Source organism: Mercurialis annua, linkage group LG6, assembly GCF_937616625.2.
Source record: "Mercurialis annua linkage group LG6, ddMerAnnu1.2, whole genome shotgun sequence".
Classification (NCBI taxonomy): domain Eukaryota; kingdom Viridiplantae; phylum Streptophyta; class Magnoliopsida; order Malpighiales; family Euphorbiaceae; genus Mercurialis; species Mercurialis annua.
In genome coordinates, this window is record NC_065575.1 from 39,750,332 (window position 1) to 39,774,769 (window position 24,438).

The 24,438-nt window shown below is 37.0% G+C and overlaps 2 protein-coding genes and 1 non-coding gene across 3 annotated transcripts; 2 read left to right on the forward strand and 1 right to left on the reverse strand.

Moving 5' to 3' along the window:
• Positions 1–5,009, reverse strand: LOC126687871 (uncharacterized). The gene is made up of 4 exons (XM_050382424.2): positions 1,835–5,009; positions 1,038–1,648; positions 308–593; positions 1–35 (listed from the first exon to the last, which is right to left on the reverse strand). The coding sequence occupies exons 1-4, from the start codon at positions 5,007–5,009 to the stop codon at positions 1–3; spliced, it is 4,107 nt and encodes a 1,368-aa protein (XP_050238381.2).
• LOC126654181 (small nucleolar RNA R71) lies at positions 4,906–5,012 on the forward strand. The gene has a single exon (XR_007632438.1). It is a non-coding gene; the product is annotated as a small nucleolar RNA R71 (small nucleolar RNA).
• A 12,043-nt stretch (positions 5,013–17,055) lies between these two features.
• On the forward strand, positions 17,056–24,117 carry LOC126686988 (protein SEED AND ROOT HAIR PROTECTIVE PROTEIN-like). The gene is made up of 2 exons (XM_050381322.2): positions 17,056–17,309; positions 23,578–24,117. Exons 1-2 carry the CDS (start codon positions 17,105–17,107, stop codon positions 23,916–23,918), a joined length of 546 nt encoding a protein of 181 aa, XP_050237279.1. The 5' UTR covers positions 17,056–17,104; the 3' UTR covers positions 23,919–24,117.
• Positions 24,118–24,438: the final 321 nt, after the last annotated feature.

Here is a 24,438-nt window from a genome sequence, read left to right on the forward strand (position 1 = left end):
TCACGAACGGAAACCTCCTGAAATCATGTATATACCTGCAAAAACACACAAAAACACACCCCGGAATTAAACGGAAATAAATAAACAAATTAAAAAAAAAAATTAAATACTCATAAAAGAAAAATAAAATAAACAAAACACGTAACCTCTCGAGATTGCCTCTCGAGTGCGCTTTATTTTTGGTCAAAAGCTAGACCGTGGCCCGGAATTTATGTAGGAGTGGTGAACGTGATTTGATCCACTACTTGATCCGTCAAAGGTCCAAGATACGGCTTGCACCGTTGTCCATTTACTTTGAAGATTTCACCACTAGAATTCTCCAATTCCAAAGCTCCATGACTTGCCACCGTTCGAATCTTGAAAGGACCGCTCCAACGGGATTTTAATTTCCCGGGAAATAATTTGAGGCGCGAGTTGTAGAGCAAGACAAAAGAGCCCTCCACAAACGTTTTAGGCACGATATGAGCGTCATGCCATCGTTTCGTCTTCTCTTTGTAAAGCTTGGCGTTTTCATAGGCATTTAACCGAAATTCGTCCAACTCATTGAGTTGAAGCATACGTTTCTCCCCCGCCGCTTTAAGGTCAAAATTGAGCTTTTTAATGGCCCAATACGCTCTATGCTCAAGTTCCACCGGAAGATGGCATGCTTTCCCAAAAACAATACGATATGGAGACATTCCGAGGGGCGTTTTAAAAGCCGTACGATATGCCCATAATGCATCATCTAGTTTCAGTGACCAATCTTTCCTTGTGTTATTAACCGTTTTCTCTAGAATTCTCTTTAGCTCACGGTTAGAAACTTCAACTTGCCCGCTTGTTTGAGGATGGTACGGAGTAGCGACCCGATGATAGACTTTATATTTCCGCATCAAGGCATCGAATTGCCTATTGCAAAAGTGAGATCCACCGTCGCTTATTATTGCTCTAGGAGTCCCGTATCGATTCATCAAACGTTTGAGAAAATCCAACACTACTTTGGCATCGTTAGTGGGTAATGCTTCCGCCTCTACCCATTTTGAAACATAATCAACGCACACCAATATGTATTGCTTTCCAAACGACATAGGAAAAGGACCCATGAAGTCTATTCCCCATACATCAAAAAGTTCCACCTCTTGAATGTTGGTAAGCGGCATTTCATCTCTCTTTGATATGTTCCCCACTCTTTGGCATCGATCGCAATGACTAACAAAGTCTTTCGCATCACGAAATAGCGTAGGCCAAAAGAATCCGCACTCTAGCACACGAGCGGCGGTCCTTGATGTACCATAATGGCCCGCATAGTCCGAGGAATGGCATTGACTAAGTATAGGCATCATCTCTTGTAGTGGTACACATCTCCTCAAAATCCCATCTCCACACACCTTGAAGAGGTACGGTTCCTCCCATAGAAATCGTTTAGCATCGCTCAAGAACTTCTTCCTTTGGTGGTAAGTCAAATCCGGTGGCATTATTTCGGAAGATAGATAGTTTGCGATATCCGCATACCATGGCGTTTCCACTTCCGAAAGTACCATCAACATCTCATCCGGAAACGTTTCGTTAATCTCTACGCCACTTATAATTGGTTCCGGAATCTCTAACCTTGACAAGTGATCGGCGACGACGTTCTCCGTTCCTTTCTTGTCGCGAATTTCGATGTCAAACTCTTGCATAAGGAGCACCCATCGGATTAGTCTCGGTTTAGCATCTTGCTTTGCAAAAAGGTATCGAAGGGCCGCATGGTCCGTATAGATGATAACCTTAGAGCAAAGTAAGTACGACCGAAATTTATCCAATGCGAACACCACCGCAAGCATCTCTTTTTCGGTGGTGGTGTAATTGAGTTGAGCACCCGCCAATGTTCGGCTCGCATAGTATATCACGTGAAGCTTTTTCTCCCTCCGTTGCCCCAATACGCACCCGAGTGCTATATCACTTGCATCACACATGAGTTCGAAAGGAAGAGTCCAATCGGGTGATGAAATAATTGGGGCCGAGATGAGGGCTTCTTTCAACCTAGCAAAAGCATCAAGGCAATCATTAGTAAATTCATAAGGAATATCTTTAACAAGTAAATTAGTTAAAGGACGAGCAATGGAAGAGAAATTTTTGATGAATCGTCGATAAAACCCGGCGTGCCCTAAGAAGGCACGAACTCCCTTTACGGTAGTTGGTGGTGGTAATTTCTCGATGATTTCCGTTTTTGCTCTATCTACTTCAATGCCGTCCTTGGAGATTTTATGTCCCAAGACAATTCCTTCCTCTACCATGAAATGGCACTTCTCCCAATTCAAGACTAGATTGGTCTCCTCACACCGGGCCAACACTCGATCAAGATTATTTAAGCATATCTCAAAAGAGTCCCCGAATACCGAAAAATCATCCATGAAGACTTCCATAATATCTTCAATCATATCGGCGAAGATGGAAGTCATACATCGTTGAAATGTTGCCGGTGCATTACAAAGACCAAACGGCATCCTCCGATAAGCAAACGTTCCATAAGGACATGTGAAAGTTGTTTTCTCTTGGTCATCCGGGAAGATAAGAATTTGATTGTACCCGGAATATCCATCGAGAAAACAATAATAAGCGTGGCCCGCTACCCGCTCCAACATTTGATCGATAAATGGTAACGGAAAATGGTCCTTCCTCGTCTCCGTATTCAACTTGCGGTAGTCAATACAAACACGCCATCCCGTTACCGTCCTAGTGGAAATTTGCTCACCCTTCTCGTTCTCAATCACCGTTATCCCCCCTTTCTTTGGAACGCATTGAATGGGACTAACCCACGCACTATCGGATATGGGGTATATAATTCCGGCGTCGAGAAGTTTTACTATCTCTTTGTGCACGACCTCCTTCATATTTGGATTCAAACGCCGTTGTCTTTGAGCCGATGCTCTTGACTCGTTTTCTAGGTGGATCTTGTGCATGACCACCGAGGGACTAATTCCTCGGATGTCCGAAATTTGCCAACCGATCGCCAATATATGTTGCTTCACCACTTTGACAACTCTCGCTTCTTGTGTTTCCGACAAGTTGTTTGAGATGATGATGGGAAGAGTCATGTTGTCGCCTAAAAACGCATACCGTAAGTGAGATGGTAACGTTTTAAGCTCAACCTTTGGTGGAGAGATAGAAGAAGGTGGTGTCACGCTCTCTCTTCTAATCAAATTTTCGGCTTTCGGCTCATCTTCTTTGGAATATTCTTCCTCGGAAGTTGCTTGTGTCTCCTCGGAATGGAATATGACTTTTGAAACCGGGAAAAGTTCTTCCACAATTCCATCAACCATATCCAATTTCATGCATTCCACCTCCTCAAAAGTGTTGCGCATAATCCTTTTCATATCAAACTCCACTTTGTCATCATCGATACGCAAAGTGAGTCGTCCGGCGTGCACATCTATCAATGCCCTCCCCGTGTTCATGAAAGGACGCCCAAGAATCATAGGGCATGTTTTATCCGCCGCATAGTCAAGTACGACAAAATCCACCGGAAAGATGAATTTGTCTACTTTGACTAGAACATCTTCTACCACTCCGTATGGCTTTTTTAGGGAGTGGTCCGCCAATTGAAGCATCATTGATGTTTGCTTCAAAGTTTGATCACCAAAAATATCCCTGAAAAGAAACAAAGGCATTAGATTGATACTTGCCCCTAAATCACATAGACAATTAATTGAATTTAAATCGCCTATTTTGCATGGAATTGTAAAACTCCCTGGGTCCTTAAGCTTGGTGGGCAAGTCACTAAGGATAAGTGAGCTACAATTTTCCGTTAGGGAAATTGTGCCTTTGTCGTCCCAACTCCTTTTCTTCGTTATGATTTCTTTGAGGAACTTCGCGTATTGAGGCATCTCACGCAAAGCATCCGCAAAGCTTATATTGATTTGGAGTTTCTTGAAAATTTCCAGAAATTTATGGAATTTTTGGTTATCCGGCGTCTTCTTCAATCGTCCCGGGAAAGGGACCTTTGGCACAAATGGAGGAGGAGGTGGCGGTTTTACATATGGAAGTTCGGTTACTTCCTCCTCATTTGTTCCCGTTGTTAGATCGATCGCTTTCTCTTTACTTGCATGTGGATCATCAAGTTCTTTCCCGCTTCGGAGTTCAATGGCTTTTACTTGCTCCCTTGGATTTGACTCCGTTGTAGACGGTAAACCCCCTTGAGCTCTATTTTGAAGCGAGATGGCAAGTTGAGAAATTTGAGTCTCGAGATGGTGATTGACGGAAGCTTGGTTCTTAAAACCGGTTCTAACTTCCTCAATAAGCTTGTCAATCTTGCTCCCCTCATCCGTGTTCCGATTTTGAAAACCGGGTGGGGGTTGTGGTCGGTAGTTGTTGAAGTTGCCTTGGTTTTGTGGACCACGGTTTCCTCCTTGAAAATTTGCTCCTCCCATATTCGGGTTGGCATTGGCTTGACCCGCATTTTCCCTCCACGAAAAATTAGGATGATTCCTCCACCCCGGATTATAGGTGTTGGAATATGGGTCATTGCCTTGCCTTTGCCCATTGACATAGTTGACTTGCTCATTTGAGTTTTGATGTAGGACGGGGCAATCCATTCCCGAATGATCGTGCCCATCACAAGTCTCGCAACCCATTTGAACTACCGCAAGTTGAGCATTCCTTTGATTTGCTTGTTGTTTGTACATCTCGAGTTGTGCTAGAAGTGTCGCATTCTTCGCTTTCATTGCTTCAAATTCTTGGGTTTGCTCGAGGGTCATGATACCCTTTTGAGGTGGTTGCCTCAACCGCTCGGTTGACCAAGAACAACTATTTGTAGCGAGTTCCTCTAGCAAGTTATTGGCCTCATCATAAGTTTTCTTCATAAGTGATCCTCCCGATGCCGCATCAATTGTTGCCCGTGTAGCCTCATTGGTACCATTGTAGAAAATAGAGATAAGATGCTCCCTTCCTAGATGATGATGCGGACAATTTCTTTGAAGCTCTTTGAAACGTTCCCAAGCTTGGTATAGAGATTCACCATGTAATTGGAGAAAATCTATAATTTCCTTGGTCATCCTTGCGGTCTTACCCATAGAGAAATACTTATTGAGAAAAGCTTGTGCCAATTGCTTCCATGTTGTGATTGAGGTGCTTGGAAGTGATTGAATCCAATTCCTCGCCTTATCCCTCAAAGAGAAAGGAAAAAGACGAAGCTTGATTTGATCCTCCGTCACATTATGGATTTTGAATGTGTTGCATACCTCCGTGAATTTTGAAAGATGGGCGTTTGGATCCTCGCGTTCCAACCCATAAAATTGACAACGACTCTCAAGTAGTTGAATCGTTCCCGGCTTGATTTCAAAATTGTTAGCGAGTATAGGAGGTGCAAAGCATCCATAGTTGGCGTTGTCGACGTTGGGTAAGAAGAATTCACCCAAGGTACGTCTTGCGGGAAGAGGGGCGACCCTCTCGTTTGGCCTATTAAGAGCTAGGCCATCATGTAGTGGTGGTGGAACAATCCCCTCGTGATTCAACGGAGGGTTACGGTCGTCCTCCATTGTTTTGGATTTCCGCGCTGTTTTTCGGATACTTCTTTCGAAGGAAGTTAAATCTGACTGAAACGGTTCTAGCGGTTTTCTGGCACGTCGTGTATTAGGCATACACTAACCAAAACTCCTGCGCAAACAAAAACAAGAAAACCAACGTAAAATCCAAGAATCACAAAGTATATAAAAATAACTAAAATTAAATAAAACTAACTCAATCTAAGAATAAGATACTTTTAATTAATTTAATTGCGATTGCTCCCCGGCAACGGCGCCAAAAACTTGTTGGCAAATAATCGCAAGTGTACGATATCGCGCAAGTAATATAACTTGGAAGACCAAGTATCGATCCCACAAGGAACAATGAACTAAACAACTAATTTCTAATATTCTTTAATTGGCTAGTAGGAAAATAAATGGATTTGTGTAAACTAATTATAATCTAAGTGAATTTAACTCAAGTAATTTAGACTAAAAATCTGAAATCAAACAAATAAATTGAAGTATAAACAATAATGGTAAAAAGCTCAAGAATTGATAATTCCAAATAAACTAGTAGAAGAATGGATTAAAAATTTATCTAGTGATTTTATTGTGAATCGAGCTATTCTAATGCACCGAATCCCGCTCTCTCAAGCCTCAAAGATTCAAATAAAATCACAACCTAATTAGCTAATCAATTATTAACTTGCTCTCACAATATTAAAACTGAATTAAATAACTAAATTGTAATTATGAAGCAAACTCAACGACTACCTAAATTCCAACCCGCTCTCACGGTGTTTTCCTCTAAGTTTTTAATTACCTATGTCTATTTAATTAACAATCTCTCAATTAGTTAATTAAACACAAAATCATGAACTAAGTGATCAAATTAATTCAAGCATTAATCTTAGTAATTAAAACACAATTTTACTCACTTAATAAATCCTAATCCAATTCGAAAACTAATCTAAGTGTTCATATCAATCCCCGAACAAAGGATTTAGTTACACATGCTTAAGCTTAAATTAAACAAAGAAGAAGATGAAGAATTAAACATAATTAGAACAATAAATACCGGAGTTGTCAATTTCGGAAGAATCGTCTAGATTAAACTTGAAATCTTCACAATCGTTCTTTGCAGAAACTAATAATAAACTACTTATAAACTGCTGAGAAATAGAAGCTAAAACGCTATTTTAAGAGAATGAAAATAAAACTAAAGTAGTCTAAATTATTCTACGTATTAAATTGAGTCTAGTACAAGGTCTTTATATAGTAGGAGAAGTTCCGGAGTCTTCTAATTCGTATTGCAAATTGATTTGTAATAGGAGTTGGAATTGTGAGTTGAAGAAGAATTTCAGTCCAAATCAAATCCTGAAGCACGCGTGTTTTACTCTTGTTCCGTTCGGGAAGCCCTTGGTTCCGTTCGTGACATGCCTAATTTTCCTCTTTTCCGAACGGAACAACCCTTTCACGTTCGAAAAACTTGTAACCGAGAGCTTTTGATATCAGATTTCTTCTTGAGTCCCGAACGGGACAAGGCTTTTCCGTTCGGGACTCATGCTCATTCTGCATGTCTTCCGTTCGGAACTCATCTTTTTCGAACGGAACAATCCTCAATCTCGTTCGTAACTTCAATTCCTTCGTCCGCAAGCTACGCTTTTCACTCGTACACGCAATCCACCATAATTTTGCCCCAAATAGTCGGTTTTCACCTAATTTCCACTGAAATACTAACAAACACGATTAAACGTAAAAACGCCAAATAATGTATAAAAACAATACTACACATAATAAAAACCGACTAAAATCGACCCTAAATATAGGAGTAAAATACTCCTATCACAAATCCACCTAAATATAGAGTTATTCTCTCCAGAAGAAGTACTAAAAACCAAAAAAACTTAGGCCATGTTTGGTTCATGAAATGAAATAGCTATTCCACAAAAAATGGAATAGGCATCTTTAGGTTTTGAGAGGAGTACCTATTCCATGAATCAAAGTAAAGAATTGTCATTTTATACGGAATAGCTATTTCATTCCGCACCTATTCTATGAATCAAACATGACCTTAATCTATGAAAATTCTTTTTGGAATTGTCGTGGAATGGTATTTATTTTTGTTATGCAAACAATTAACCTCGACTCTATCTACTTGAGCTTTTGATTAATTTCTCTGATGTTCCTCAATCCTTTTGGGATAGTCTCTGTTTTTTCATTAATCGTTAAATATGAGTTGAACAACTCATATAGTACTTCCTCTAGTATTAACACAGGATCAAAATCAAGTGATGATTTGTTATTTAATTTAGATAGATTAATTTGATAAGTTTAGTTTAAGTTGTAAATTAATATTCTGTTATTAAACAGAATCAGTTAGTTAGTTGAATAAGTTAGGAATAACGGCTAGTAAAGCAGTTATGATATACAGCTGTAGTTAGCTGACAAATGTCAATATAAAAGCTATGTAACGGATTCCTTTTGAGTTTAATGAAAATATTCTATTCTCTTCTCCAATCTCTCTGTGCTTTCTGATATGGTATCGGAGCACTAATTCAACTCAAGAACACAAATCCGCTGCTAATCTCAGTTACTTTGATTCAATTTCTTCTTTTCTTCTTAATACATTCAGTCTCATTATTAATCAATAATTTCTCATCATCTAAAGATCAAATTGATCATCTTCTTTTTCTCATTTCTTGATTCTTGGAACCCTAAAATCTCAGATGGCTCATTTCAATTCAGAGTTTGAAAATCCTTCTAGTCATTTTTACTTACATCCGAATGAAAATCCTACATTGGTGTTAGTTTCTCCAGTTTTGAGTGATAAAAATTACCATTCTTGGGAAAGATCCATGAGAATGTGCTTACTTTCGAAGAACAAGCTTAAATTTGTTGATGGGAGTATACTGGTTCCATCAAAAACAGATCCATTTTATTCTGTCTGGGAAAGATGTAATACAATGGTGCTTTCTTGGATTTTCAGATCTCTGTCACCATCCATTGCACAGAGTGTTCTTTGGATTGATTCAGCATTAGAGGTATGGAAAGATTTGTTTGATAGATTTTCTCAGGGGAATGCTGTTAGAATGTCAGATTTACAAGAAGAGATGTATGCTTTTAAACAAAATTCTTTATCTGTTACAGATTATTTCACACATTTAAAGATTATGTGGGATGAACAAATTTAAGAGTAATTCCAGTTTGTAGTTGCAATCCTCAGTGTAGTTGTGATGCTCTTAAAGTGGTTAAGGATCAACAAGATACTGATTACATAATACGTTTTCTGAAAGGATTGAATGAGTCTTATGCAACAGTAAGGACACCGGTATTAATGAAAGAACCTATGCCTAAGATCAATAAGGTTTTTTCTATGGTCTTGCAACATGAAAGACAGATGGGATTTGGAGATTTAGGAAATCAAAATGTTGAACCTGCAGTTTTTGCTACTCAGGCAAATTCATCTTATCAAAGAAAGTATCCTAATACAGCTTATGGTAGTAAACCTTTTGGTAGGCCACCTTTTAATAATTCAGGAGGATATAAGACACAAGGAACACAGGGAGGACAAAGAAAGTTTTATAGTTCATCAAACAATGATAAGCCAGTTTGTACTTTTTGTGGAAATTCAGGTCACACCATAGAGATTTGTTTCAAGAAACATGGCTATCCACCTGGGTTTAAACCTAAGCCTAGATCACAAGTTTATGTCAATCAAGTTGGAGAAATTTTTCAGGATAATGATCAAGATTGCTACTATAGTGATCAAGAACAAGTGTATCAAACTGGTTATACTGATCAGGAACATATGTTTCAAACATCAAATAGTGAGAAGGGCAAAGCAGGACAATTGATTGAATCCAAAGAGGAAATACCAATGATGACTCAGGATCAGTATAAACAGCTTATGGCTATGTTGCAACAGAATGCTACATCAAGTTCTCCAAAGATCAATACCATTTCTACAAACTTCACATCTACCTTAGCAGATTCTGGTATGCATTTTTCTGCTTGTGTTCATAATAAGAAATCTGATCAAAATCTTTGGATTATTGATTCTGGAGCAACAGATCACATTGTCTGTTCTTTAGAATCTTTTACAAATTATAAACCTGTTTTGAATGTACATGTGACTTTGCCTAATTCACAGAAAGTTGCAGTAACACATATAGGCACAGTTATGTTTAGTTCACAGTTTGTGTTATATGATGTGTTATTTGTTCCTAATTTTTGTTTTAATTTAATCTCAACTAGTAGATTGACTGCATATTATTCTTATTGTTTGATTCTTTATAAGAATATTTGTGTAATACAGGATCATGTCAATTGGAAGATGATTGGATTAGTTAGAAAGATTCAAGGACTTTATCAACTTGATAAAACACAATTTGTTGATGTTTCTAGTAATTCTTTAGTTTGTTCTGTAAACAAAGATTTTTTGTGGCATAATAGGCTAGGCCATTTAGCAAATTCCAGATTAAAATGTTTGCAATCTACAAATTCATCAATAAAACTTCAGTTGATTCACATTGTAAAATTTGTCATTTAGCAAAGCAAAAAAGAATTACATTTCCTTTAAGTGTTTCTGTTGTAAATGATTGCTTTGATCTTGTTCATATTGATATTTGGGGACCATCTAGAGTAGTTTCTATATATGGACATAGGTATTTTTTAACTTTAGTAGATGATAAAAGTAGGTTTACATGGATTTATTTGTTAAAAGCAAAATCTGAAGCAAGAGTGTTGGTTCAAAATTTCTGTTCTTATGTAGAGACACAGTTTTCAGCTAAAATTAAGTGCATTAGGTCTGATAATGGACAGGAATTTAACATGCCTAGTTTTTATGCATCAAAAGGCATAATACATCAGACATCTTGTGTTTATACTCCAGAACAGAACTCTGTAGTAGAGAGGAAACATCAGCATGTGCTGAATGTAGCAAGGGCTCTAAAATTTCAATCTTCTGTGCCATTGGTTTTTTGGTCTGACTGTATATCTCATGCAACTTTTTTGATTAATAGAGTGCCATCTCCTGTTATAGATAATAAAACACCTTATGAAATGCTTTTTAAAACTTTTCCAGATTTTGATAATTTAAAGGTGTTTGGATGTTTGGCTTATGCATCTACATTAATTCATACTAGATATAAATTTACTCCTAGAGCTACTGAGTGTGTTTTTTTAGGATATCCTTCTAATACCAAAGGTTTTAGATTATATAATTTAGAAACTAAACAAATTTTTGTATCCAGAGATGTTAGGTTTTATGAAAATTTGTTTCCTTATCAGGATTTAACAAAATTAACTCAATCAAGTAGTTCTATTATGGTTTTGCCTAATCATATTGCTGATTCAAATATGGATTATGATATGCCTCTGTATGCTAATAATGATACTGAGATTATAGAACCTGCTGAGATAGTAGAACCTGTAGAACCTGTTTTAGCTGAAATAGGTACAGAAGTTTTTCATCCAATTAGAAGATCAACTAGGCAGATAGTTCAACCTAGTCATTTGAAGGATTATGTTTGTAATGCAGTTACACTTAGAACTACTCCTCATATAATTTCTAAGGTTTATTCTCTTAGTAATTTAAATACTGCACATAGAGTTTTTGTTGTGAATTCTGATAAAACAGTAGAGCCAAAAACATATAATCAAGCTATAAAAGATCCTTGTTGGCAGGAAGCAATGAAAAAAGAGTTGGATGCTTTAGAGCATAACAAAACATGGTTTATAACAGACTTGCCTTTAGGAAAAACACCAATAGGATGTAAATGGGTTTTTAAGGTTAAATATAATAGTGATGGAACTATAGAGAGGTATAAGGCAAGGTTAGTGGCTAAGGGTTATACACAGCAGAATGGAGTGGATTATACAGATACTTTTTCACCAGTTGCCAAGATGACAACTATAAGAGTTTTATTAGCTGTAGCAGCTGCACAAAACTGGATTCTGCAGCAACTTGACATCAACAATGCCTTTCTACATGGAGATTTACATGAAGAAGTGTACATGGAGATACCTCAAGGTTTGTCTTGTACTAAATCAAATCAGGTTTATAAACTGACAAAATCTCTTTATGGTTTGAAACAGGCTAGTAGGCAATGGAACAAAAAATTGACAGATGCATTATTGTCACAAGGCTATAGTCAAGCTAGCTCAGATTGTTCATTGTTCATTAAAAAGCAAGACAAGTCATTTACAACACTATTAGTGTATGTAGATGATGTTATATTAGCAGGGAATGATCAAGAACAAATACAATACATCAAAGATTATCTAGACAAGACATTCAAGATCAAGGATTTAGGAGCATTAAAATTCTTTCTAGGATTAGAAATAGCCAGATCACATAAAGGAATCAACATTTGTCAAAGAAAGTATACAATGGATTTGCTACAAGAGACAAATTACATAGGATCAAAACCTACAGCTACTCCAATGACATCATTAACTAGATTAATAAAATAAGATGGTTCTGCTCCTTATCCAGATGTAACAGCATACAGAAGATTGGTTGGGAAGCTGATTTATTTGTGCAGCACAAGGCCAGACATATCATTTCCTGTGCAGCAGCTTTCTCAATTCTTAGACTGTCCAACTGAAGATCATTATGCTGCCATTTCCAGAATCCTCAGATATCTCAAGAAAGCCCCAGGACAAGGCTTGTTCTTTCCTGCAAAGAATACACTTACATTGCAGGCATTCTCTGACTCAGACTGGGCAACATGCACAGACACAAGGAGGTCAATCTCAGGCTTCTGTGTATTTCTTGGTGAAGCACTCATATCCTGGAAAACTAAAAAGCAAGTTACAGTCTCAAAATCAAGTGCTGAAGCAGAATATAGAGCCTTGGCAAACACCACATGTGAGCTACAATGGATATCATACCTTCTGGATGATTTACAGATTGCAAAGCCAGCTCCAGCAAAAGTTTATTGTGATAATCAATCTGCATGTCACATGTCACATAGCACATAATTCTGTCTTTCATGAAAGGACAAAACACATTGACATAGATTGTCACATTGTGAGACAGCATCTTCAATCTGGACTGATTCACTTATTCCCAGTTTCTGGAGATCAGCAAATTGCAGATTTCTTCACCAAACCACTACCTCCTTCTTCTTTCCAGAATTTGCTTTCCAAGATGGGTATACATGACATATATACTCCATCTTGAGGGGGGGTAACACAGGATCAAAATCAAGTGTTGATTTGTTATTTAATTTAGATAGATTAATTTGATAAGTTTAGTTTAAGTTGTAAATTAATATTCTGTTATTAAATAGAATCAGTTAGTTAGTTGAATAAGTTAGGAATAACGGCTAGTAAAGCAGTTATGATATACAGCTGTAGTTAGCTGACAGATGTCAATATAAAAGCTATGTAACGGATTCCTTTTGAGTTTAATGAAAATATTCTATTCTCTTCTCCAATCTCTCTGTGCTTTCTGATAAGTATTTCCACTACATGGGTTCTTGGGAAAACTGATTTTTCTATGCCTAGTTTCATTCATATATTCATGAGCAGCATATCACTATGAATATTGATTTCAATAATGCTTTGCATAGAATATCTTACATTTATGGCAGTGTTTCGAGAAATGAGTAAATTACTTCTATTCCCGTAGATTATTTTGATTATGTTATCATATTTAACTGTACATTTTTGCTACTATGTGTCTTATTTTGTATTTGAACTTTCTAGGAGCGACAATGGAGTATTTGGAGCTTAATCAGTATATTTTAGGAGCGTTTATATAGAACACTCAATATGCATGAGCTATCAACGTAGCCGATCAATGTCTTAGCATATTGTCCCAGTTTTAATTAACCTAATTAAAATCAATAGTCAGATGTTATATCTTTTTTTTTGCCATTATATTGTAATTAAGGCAACCAAAAGTAATCCTGAATTTGATTATTTTTTAACTATTACTCTTCACGAAACACAAAAACCTTAAAACTACGCAACACATTTTTGTTCCCGAAACCTTAAAAATGTTTTCTATATTTTTTTAATATCTAAAATGTAAATATTATTTTTGATGTATAGAAACAAAAATTTATCTATTACTTATAATTCGTTTGCTAAATATATCACAATTTTAAAGAAATTTCAATCTGTTACTTTTTGAAATGATGTTAAATTAAATATATACATACCTTGTTTGTACCAATATGACACGATATTGTACATGTCAAGTAAGATTAATTTTATATACGTGGACATATAATATCGTGTCATGTCATCTCTAAACGAAGTATATTTAGGCAAGGTCAATGAAATGATAGAACAAATTGATAAAGTTTTTTAATCATACTATATTTGGCAAACAATTAGATAGATAAATACACTTTGTCTATTTAAAAACATAGAATAAATTTAACAAGATTATTTTTTAACTTTAATATAATTTATTTTTATTTATTTTCTACTTAAACAATTTTTTCTTTCTCAATTTAAATAAATTCATACTTAAGAAATAGTAGTAATAATAATTTGATTCTGTCATTAATTTAGCGACAGAATTTTAAATATTTAGAGACGGATTTAAATCCGCCAATAATATTTTTAAATTAAAAGAATATTTTTTTAATTAAATCGTAAAATGAATTATATTATTTAATTTGTCGCCCACCATCATTCATCCACCTGCGACAGGTCATCCACCGTCACTACCTCATGATTTTTAAAAACTTCCCAATAGGACACCCATATCTAGGGGTGAGCAAAGTTTTGAAAAAACCGACCAAATCGACCAAACCGATGAATTTCGGTCGGTTTGGTTCGGTGATAAATTTTCATTCGGTCGGTTCGGATAAAAAAATATAAATTTTCGGTTATCGGTTAACGGTTCGGTTATAAATTTAAAATTTACACTTTAACCGAACTGGCCGAATACTTATAATTTTGAATGCTATTATGAAAAGTAGGGTGATATCTTTTTTAAATTTAATTCTTGCTATGGTATATTGTTTGGATTTGTGAGAAAATGCTTGATTTCTTTCTAATTTTCATAGAATTCAATTATTTGAGTTTGTGAAAAAATTAATTGATCTTTAAAGCATATGTAATTGAAAAAGCCATAAAAGTCCATAAATAGCTCATTTAACCGAACCGACCAAAAATATATTCGGTCGAAACAGATTCGGTTAATGTTCTTTGTTCGGTCGGTTCGGTCAAAAATATTACAACATTCAGTTTGGTCGGTTTGGCCATTTTCGGATCGGTTTTGACCGAACCGACCGAATGCTCACCCCTACCCATCTCTCCATTGCTTCCAGGCTCCGGCCAAGCCTCTTTAACTCTAAACTTCCCCCATGTGTAGCTCCATCGAAACTAACTCATATTCTTTTTCTATATCTATCTATATTATATTTAAATATAATTAAAAGAAGGTTTAATGTCATAAAAATTCACCAACTTTACACGTTTTTTCATTTTAATCACGCAGTTTAAATTTTCTCATTTTCATGCACGAACTGTCACTTTTTCTCAAATTCATGCACGGTACTGAAGTGTCACGACTCTATTGGTGCAATTCGCTGAGGTGGAGGTCATTTTACACCAATGAATGAGTGCCACCTCGACACCGTGCATGAATTTGAGAAAAAGTGATAGTTCGTGAATGAAAATGAGAAAATTTAAACTGTGTGATTAAAATGAGAAAACGTGTAAAGTTCGTGATTTTTTTGACATTAACACTCAAAAGAATAAATATTTACTCCCGCATATTTAAATAATTACTTTTTCATAAGAATTATTTTAAATAATTTTTTAAAAATAAATAAATAATGGTTTTCAATAATATTTTTTTAAATAAATATTTTTAATAAACTTTTTTATTTTTATTTTTAAATAATAATTTTTTGAAATAATAATAATTTTTTAAAATAATTTTTTTAATTAACTAAAAATTAATATTTTTTTAAATTAATAATTTTTAAATAAATATTTTTTGTAAAAAAATTAATATTTTTAAGTTAATTTTTTTAAATTAAAAATTAATTTTTTTTAATTTTTTTAATAAATAATTATTTAGCGATGGACGCTAAATCTCCATATTTAGCGACGACATTCTGAATCCGTCGCAAAATCTGCATATTTAGTAACGGATTTTAAATCCGTTGCTAAACACAGTTTTCCAGTAGTGTTTATACATAAGTTGTATTTTGATTTTAAAGCTTAATTCCTTAAAAAAAAAACCACCTTTATTATTTTTCCGTTTATACTCTGATCTTGTAAAAAACCATTTGTAGCCAATTTTGGGTTTTTAGTTTTCATCCCTATCTAAAAGCAGAAAATTGTACTCTTTTCATTTGAAAAAAAGTTTAAAATAATTCTTCATTTTAATCTATATACTAACTAGATATTAATTTTATTAATATCATAAAAATATCATCTTCTTCAAAAAAATTAAAAAAAATTATAAATTTAATTTTTTTTTAAATTCTCCGAAGCGGCCGCTGCTCCTTCTCCATGGAAAAGGAGCGGCGGCTGCTCCTCGGTTGGTTCCATATTTTTTTTTGAAAAAAATTCAATTTATTTTATTTTTTATAAAATTAAAAAATTAATTATTAGGATATGTTTGAACATTTTTTAAGTTGAAGGCTTGTTTATACTTTTTAAAATAGAAAAAAGTATAATATAATTTTTAATTTAATTGTTTTTAATGATTTCATCCTTTAATTTATTAAATTGTCAATGATATCCTTGTGTTTGGTAGGGATGAAAACGAAAAATCTAAAATTGGGTACGAATGGTTTTTTTACAAGGTCAAGGTATAAACGAAAAAAAGTGCAAGATGGGGTTTTGGGTAATTGATCCTGAAGATCACTGAACTTTCGAATTCTTTCATTTCAGTCACTAAACTATTTTTTTTCATTTTTATCACTGAACTTTCATTTTTTTTTCATTTTGATATTTTTCAGCCAAAAATGCTTAGATAGCAGTGGAAATTAATTTTTTTAACCTGAAAACTTGCCATATATGCATTATTTGATCCAAAAAGTCATTTTCAAAGTGAAATTATGTATGTGTGATAAATTTTCAAAGTAAAACTTGTAAAATCCGGTTGTCACATGTCAACTTCCGACTGCCACCTAAGTATTTTTGGCCTGAAATACTAAAATGAAAAAAAATAAAAATTCAGTGATTAAAATTAAAAAAAATAGTTTAATGATTGAAATGAAAAAAAATAAAAGTTTAGTGATCTTCAGGATCAATTACTCCGTTTTTTTTACATAATTAGGCGTTATTTTAAAAGATTAATATAATAATAACATATGCTTACATAATGCTCCCTTAGTGTTGCAAGTTCATCTAGGGGCAAGAATTAGGCAAGAAGTATTAGTTTTCATCACTGAATCTTGTCAGGTGTAAGAAACAAGAACATAATCCTAGATCAACATTTTTTTATTGAACGTGGAGCATTATATTTCATAGGCACAGCATTCATTCTGTTCTTATCGTGCAACCGAATCACATCCTACGTTTCATCATGTCTCACTAATAATTGATCGAAAAATGCTTATAAAAGGCCAAATATTGATCAGCATAACATATCCTTCAACATATTAATTATTATCGTCTCTTAACTATCAAATAAGTACATTATTAGCATACATTTAATGGCTTCTTTCACTAATTTCTTCTGTGCAATGTTTATGGCTCTTTCGTTAGCAGTTATTGCTTCTGCTGGTGTTAATCAAGATTATGTCCCCAATCCAAATCTTGACAAATCAGAGCTGGAAAAAGAGGATTTATTGCATACGTTAATTGGTGTTCAAGGCCTTATTTACTGCAAATTAGGCCCTAAAATCCTTCCTGTTGAAGGTAATTTCAGTCTAATTATCTTTTGCTTTTAATTTACAGTTATTTCTAAAAAAGAGCCCCACCTTTCACGTTTGTAGCAATTTAACGCAACTTTTAAAACTTGATACAAAAAGTTTCAACCTTTTATTTTTAGCATTTTCTAGCACTAATGTATTTTTTTTCACTAAACCATGTCGTTTTGGTCAATGACGGGGAGGGGAGACATGAGACTGTCATGACTGTTAAAATTAGCACCAATTTTTTTAATATTTCACAATCTAACCCCCTAAATTTTTAAAATTGCTTACTCCATATTCATAAAAAATAAAATAAAATTGCCTACTCTATATAATACATAGTGCAATTTCACCTTTTTTGAGGGAAAGATCAGTAGATTAAGAAACAAGAGCTGAGAGATCAGCCATTACATATTGATTGAGATCTTGGGGGACATATCCTCTCCAAGTACATTTTCCACAACTAGCACTAAAAGCTGACTTAGCTACAAAATGGGCGACTCTATTGGCCCTCCTATTTACATGAGTAAGCCCCAGGAAGTCATTGTGCTGCAAAAAAGGTTCACAGTCTAGAGCAATAAGGCTCACGTCATTGCAAAGCTCCACTCTGTTGATGAAAGAATTTACTACAACTTTTGAATCGCATTTGACTCGAAAAGGAGTTAAATTATCTCTCGCCGCCATAGCAATGCCGTCCCTTATCGCCATAGCTTCTCCAACTTCAACCTCTACATTCCAGTCGTATCTAGTAAAACCTGCCATCATGACTTGACCATTCCAGTCCCTGATAACGACACCGGTAGCAAATCTGTTCTTGTGGTGTTCGAAGCCTGCATCAACTTGAACACAGTAGGTGTTTGGCCGCGGAGGAATCCACCTGCTATCTTGATCAGTTATAAGTTCCTCCTTAGTGGTAGTCTGAGAATTTGCTCTCTTCTTCGCCTGGGAGAAGTCCTCTACCAAACTGATTGCCCACTCCACTGCCATGTCCCTTGGATGTACCTTTTGATTAAACAAGCATTTATTTCTATTAGACCAAACCATCCAAAGAATAACACAGAAAAGAGTAAAGTTGCTTTTAGTTAGCTCATTGAAACAAAACAACAGCATGTCCTTAATGCTCCAATGCCTCTCTATCTGAAGGTTCTTTCCAGGGTCCCAAGTTCCCCACACTTTCTTCGCTTCTTTGCAGAACCAAACTGTATGCAGAATGGACTCAGGCTCTTTTGCACAGCAAGGGCAAATAGTATCAATCTGCATTCCTCTTTTGGCTAAATTAACCTTTACGGGCAGCCATTCGTGGTAGCATTTCCACACAAAGATAGTTATCTTTGTTGGAATTTTCAGATTCCATAAACTTTTCCACCATTTAAATAGAACGCTTGTGGTAGAGGGAGAAGGGATATTCTTCGCAAGGTTAAGCGCAACATTGTAGCCACTTCTGACAGAATACTTCCCTGACTTGTCAAACTGCCATCTCAGCCTGTCTTGTTGATTAGAACGAGCCAGGGGAATGCCCAGGATAATACCAGCTTCTTCAGGATCAAAAGAGGCCACGATTAGATCCTTGTTCCAGATCCCATCTCCTAGGATCAAGTCCTTAACTCTCGCATCCCATCCAAGAACCTGTTTGCTTGTCACTTTATAGGTGGAGGCCTTGGGGATCCATTTGTCAGAGTACACTTTCACCAGCTCTCCGTTTCCAACTCTCCACCGCAGCCCTGCCTCAAGAACACCTCTACCCCACAAGATGCTCTTCCAAGTGTAGGAGCTCGTCCGGGGGTCTTTAGCTTCTAAGAAGTTCACGTCTTTGAAGTATCTGTGCTTGAAGATTTTAGCCATAAGGCTGTTCGGATACATGAGGATTTTCCAGCCTTGCTTCGCAAGAAGGCTCTTGTTAAAGCATTCAAGGTCCTTAAACCCCATGCCTCCTAGGCACTTCGCTTTGCAAAGCCCCTGCCAACTTGACCAGTGGACTTTTTTCTTTCCTTCTACGCTTCCCCACCAGAATTTATTGCAAAGCTTCCCTATTTCACCAATCAACCCCTTGGGCATTTTAAAAACATTCATGTAGTAGGTGGGAATGGCCTGCACTATAGCTTTAATTAGCACCTCTTTTCCTGCACAAGAGAAAAGTCTCCCCTTCCACGACTGGAGTTTATTCCAAATTCTGGCTTTGATAGAGTTAAAGCTATCCCTCTTGTTCCTTCCCACAGCTGAAGGAAGCCCTAAGTATCTTTCGTGGCATCTCACAACCGGAACTTGCAAGATGCGTTGGATTTCCAGCCTTGTGGTCTCACTAGTCCCCTTGCTAAAACAGATTGCAGACTTTTCAAAGTTGATTAGCTGACCCGAGGCATTCCCATAGGTTTGCAGAAGGTTCTTTAGCACCTCACATTCCTGCACATTAGCTCTTAGAAACACTAAGCTGTCATCAGCAAAAAAGAGGTGGGAAACCTGCGTATCTCTCCCAAAACTCAGCCCCTGCAACATCTTATCTTCTACTGCTTTATTGATCAAACAAGAAAGCCCTTGCGCACATATGAGGAAAAGGTAGGGAGAGAGGGGGTCTCCCTGCCTTAACCCTCGGTTAGGGGTGACCTTGCCTTCCACACTGCCGTTGATCAGGAAGGAGAACTTTACAGAGTTGATGCACATCATGATTTTGTCCACCCAGACTTTACAGTACCCCAATTTCAGAAGCATCTCCTCGATGAAAGCCCATTCCACTCTATCGAACGCCTTGGACAGGTCTAACTTGAGGGCCATAGGGCTGTCAATCTTCTTCTTGGCATTCTTTATGACATGCACACACTCAAAGCCAATTAAAGCATTGTCTACTATTTGTCTTCCAGGGACAAAGGCAGACTGGGCCTCATCAATCACACAGTGCAAGGTTTTTCTAAACCTATTAGCTAGACACTTAGAGATAAGTTTATAAATAACGTTACAAAGGCTGATAGGTCTAAATTCAGTCATTTTTACGGCTTTTTTAACTTTAGGAATTAAAGCAACCACTGTCTCGTTAACACAACTAAGGTCAGAACCATTATTTAAAGTGTTGAGGCATACCTGAGTGACTTCTGATCCCACAGTGGCCCAGTATTTTTGGTAGAACATGGCTGGAAAGCCATCCAACCCCGGGGCTTTTGAAGGTCCCATGTCTTTCAAAGCCTGGATCACCTCTTCAGCTTGGAAAGGACTGCACAACATCTCGTTCATATCACTAGTTACACAGCTCTCAACATGGTCAGTGACCTTAAGAATGGCAGTCTGGGAGGGAGCAATGGATTCAAAGAGGCTTGTGAAGTAGCTTTGAACAATTCCTGTGATCTCACTTGAATCTTCCTTCGTTACCCCTCTCTCATCCTGGAGCGCCTCGATTCTATTTCTTGCCTTCCTTTGCGACGCTTTCCTGTGAAAAAAACGGGTATTTCTGTCCCCATGTGCAAGCCAGTCTACACGAGACCTCTGCTTCCATTTGATTTCCTCCTGCCACAAGAGATCGTCCAGCACCAATTCAACTTCTCTAATCTTCTCTATATGGACTCCAGCCTGGTCAGAGTCTAATAGAGCTTTTAGCTCAGCCTTCTTGCTTTCTATTTTCCTCCCCAGATCTCCAATATTCTCTTGGCCCCATCGAGTGAATTCAGATGCACAAATTCTGAGTTTCTTCGTCAAGTCTCCAGGGCCTTGGTTTCCATGGAAGGAAGACCAAGATTTCTTAACTTGATCAGTGAAATCCTCCTTGGAGGTCCAGGTTTCTTCGAACATAAATCTAGCTTTCCTTCTGCTTCTGGTTCTCCTATCTCCTGACCTTCTGGTTGTCTTGAGCAGAATGGGTCTGTGATCCGAGCCCCAAAACTCCAGGTGGTCAACAGAGTAATCAGGGAACATAGAATTCCAGTTAGGATTCATGACGAATCTATCTAATTTCTCTTTTACCACCCCTGAGGCCCTATTCCCCCACCAAGTGAACCCAGAGGTTGTCACCACTGCATCCAGCAACTCACTTTCCTCTAACGCTTTCTTGAAGTTGTGGATAAGGTAATCAGGCTTTGTCGCTCCTCCCAATTTCTCCGAATGATCCAATATTTCGTTGAAATTCCCACCGCAGAGCCACGCCCCATCAAAATGACTACTGAGCCGTCGAAGGAGAGTCCAAGAGTGGATCCTCTCTGATTGATTAGGGTTGCCGTAAAAACCGGTGAATCTCCAAAAAATCCCCCTTCCTTGGGAAACTGAGCAGTCAATATAGAATTTGGAGTGGCTAATTATCTGAATATCATCCTTGATCGACCACAACAAACCCAGACCTCCACTTTTGCCATCGCTGCTAACTCCAAAACACCCCTCCATACACAGCTTAGATGCCACTGCTTCAAGCTTCTCTACACTCATTTTAGTTTCTATAAGAAAAACAATCTTAGGCTTATGCTTGTGAACCAGGTCACTAAGATAACGGAATGTCCTAGGGGAGCCCAACCCTTGGACATTCCAACACAAACAACTCATTGTGCGCGGCGAACCTGCTGAGCAGGTTGCGCCGATGTGCCGATTGAAGTTTCAGTACCAGACCCATAATCCCCTTTCAAAGATAAATCGCCTGGTTCAGTAATTCACTGAATGGTTTTCGTTGCCTCTTGAGAAAGAACAAACCCCTTATCTTCTTCTCCTCTGAGATTAGTAATTTCGCCTAAGGGAATTTTCCTCTCTTTCCCTTTCTTTTGGTTTTTCTTAAACAGATTAGGCTTGTTCAAAGCCTTAATGGTTTCTTTCTTTTTTGCTTTTGGGCTTAGCCCATTACACAGCCCATTCCTCATTTTAAATTTTTGGTTAGTGCGCGCCGAAGTGTTTCCTTCTGCAGTATCATATCCTCTGTCTATCCTTACCTCCACCAGGTCTACTGCCGCCAAATCCTTCACCTTTTCATTGAGAATTGGGGCTGGGGCCAGACCTATCTTTTCAGCTGAGCATCCCATGATTACCACTGATTTACCTTCCTGTCCCTCGTTTCCATTAGGAATTGCGTTACTTGCCACTCCTCCTTCATCTTCAACCTTCTTGTGGAACAATGGTGGCCTGCTGTGATTCTCTATTTCACCTTCGTTTTCACTTGTATTAATCCCTTCATCTGCTCTGCTTCTCTTCACTCTACTTCCCAGGCGTAGATTAAAGCCTGCGCGAATAAATTCGCTATATTTGGGATTAACGTTTGTCCCACTCTCCTGGGTAGCACACTCGATCATAGGATGACCCAAAGTACCACACCTTAAGCATAGTTCTGGGAGTCTTTCATATCTTAGCAGCGCGGAGATCATCGTTCCGCCTTTATCGATTTTCACTTTTAGACCTCTCTTAAGAGGCTTAATGACATTCACTCGAACCCTAACTCTGATGTATTTTCCCAGGCAGTCCCCTGAGGCTCCAGGGTCTACCTCTTCCACAACACCGATTTGCCCACCCAACGACTTACCCGCCTCCTTATTCAAACACATTAAGGGCAAGTTGTGGATTTGGATCCAAAAGGAGGCTGAGTTAAAAGCCAACTCCTTATGGTCACCTATTCCTCTAGGGTTTTCAATCACTATGAGCTTCTCTTGGTACTTCCATGGCCCTCCACACAGCACCCTTTGCTTATCTGTAGGAGATCCAAAATGGAAAACAAAGATGTTAACATCTACCATCTCCACCACTAGGGAGCCTTTTGTTTTCCACATATAGCTAACAGATGAGATAAATCCATCTCGGTTCACTTTTTTGGTAGAGAGAATTTTGCCAAACAACGAGTTAGCAACTTTCCTTTCCCCCACTTCTCGTGCTTCGTCTCCGAGATCACACTCAACAACCTCGTCGTCATCGGACAGAGATAATGCTTCACACATTAAGGAAAGATCCATGGTGATTAAACTTTTGTCTCAAGAAGACAAGAAGAAGCTGTTCTGCAGAGCAGAAAAAAAGAAATTTAAGATACCGACATAGCAACTTCTTGCAATTTCACCTTTTTTATGTTGAAATTCTGACTACGTCAATGGTTTTGGTAATTTTAAATGAATGAATAGTTGATTTTTTACGTCAAGTTTTAAAAATTATACTTAAATTGCTACAAACATATAAGGTGGGTTTTTTTTTTTGCAACTACACCTAAGTTTTACATAATTTCAGTTAAATTTCTTACGAAATGTGGCTAAAACTATAAATGAAGTATGAATGGGGACTTAGTTTTCAAGAATATATACCAATAATTATTAGTGCAATGCAAATGAATACAGGAGCTGTGGCAAGAGTAACATGCGATGCAGTTGACGAGTATGGATATGAAACGGAAGCAGTTACGATATTGAGCGGAGCAACTGATGCGAAGGGCTATTACTTAGCAACATTGTCGCCTTTCGAGGTTCAAAATAACATCAAAATTAAAGATTGCAGAGCTTTTCTTGAAACTTCTCCGTTCATGAAGACTTGTAATGTGGCATCGGATGTGAATAAGGGAATTACGGGTGCAGTTCTCAAATCTGTCGAGTTCCTCAGTGAGAAGAAGATGAAATTGTTCAGTGTTGGACCATTCTTCTACACCACTGGCCCCAAATCATCAGTGTCTGATGGTTATTAATTGAAGAAGAGTTAGTATGATTGTTCGTGGCTGGTATCTTTATGGTGGCTTCAGCTGGACAGAGTAATTTGTATTTTTGTTTGGTTAAACTTTTTTATTTTATTTGAAATGAATTTATATTTTCATTCTTTAATTATTTTCAGCCTCTTGATTTTTTACAATTAATAAAAATTTCATTCTGGCTCAAGCTTTGGAATTTTACTATGTACCAATTACATTTTAGATAAAAGGTACAAAAAAATCATTGTACCTTATGGTTTGGTACAAATATCATCATGTTAAAAAAAGGGCACATATTAACTCCTATATTCAATTTTTTTTGGTACAAATAAATATGAACAGTAAGGTTAACGAGCGCTCCGCCCGTCCGGAATTTTTATTTTTTTCGTATCAGCCATTTTGAGAGAACAAAATAACAAAAGAGTTATATCATATGGCTTATAAAAGACCAACTAAAGGCCTGTCAAAGTATCCCCAAGTATCATGGGGGTGGAGTCTATTCTATGAGTACCTCGAGAGG

Bases quoted from the DNA above. Each gene is read 5' to 3' on its own strand.
- LOC126687871 (XM_050382424.2), bottom strand. From the start codon at position 5,009: ATGACCAAGGAAATTATAGATTTTCTCCAATTACATGGTGAATCTCTA. The intron at 1,649-1,834 runs GTGCTCAACTCA...TCCTTATGCAAG, and splicing joins TGCGAGCCGAACATTGGCGG to AGTTTGACATCGAAATTCGC. The intron at 36-307 runs GTGAAATCTTCA...GTGTTTTTGCAG, and splicing joins GGAATTGGAGAATTCTAGTG to GTATATACATGATTTCAGGA.
- LOC126686988 (XM_050381322.2), top strand. From the start codon at position 17,105: ATGGCTTCTTTCACTAATTTCTTCTGTGCAATGTTTATGGCTCTTTCG. The intron at 17,310-23,577 runs GTAATTTCAGTC...AAATGAATACAG, and splicing joins TAAAATCCTTCCTGTTGAAG to GAGCTGTGGCAAGAGTAACA.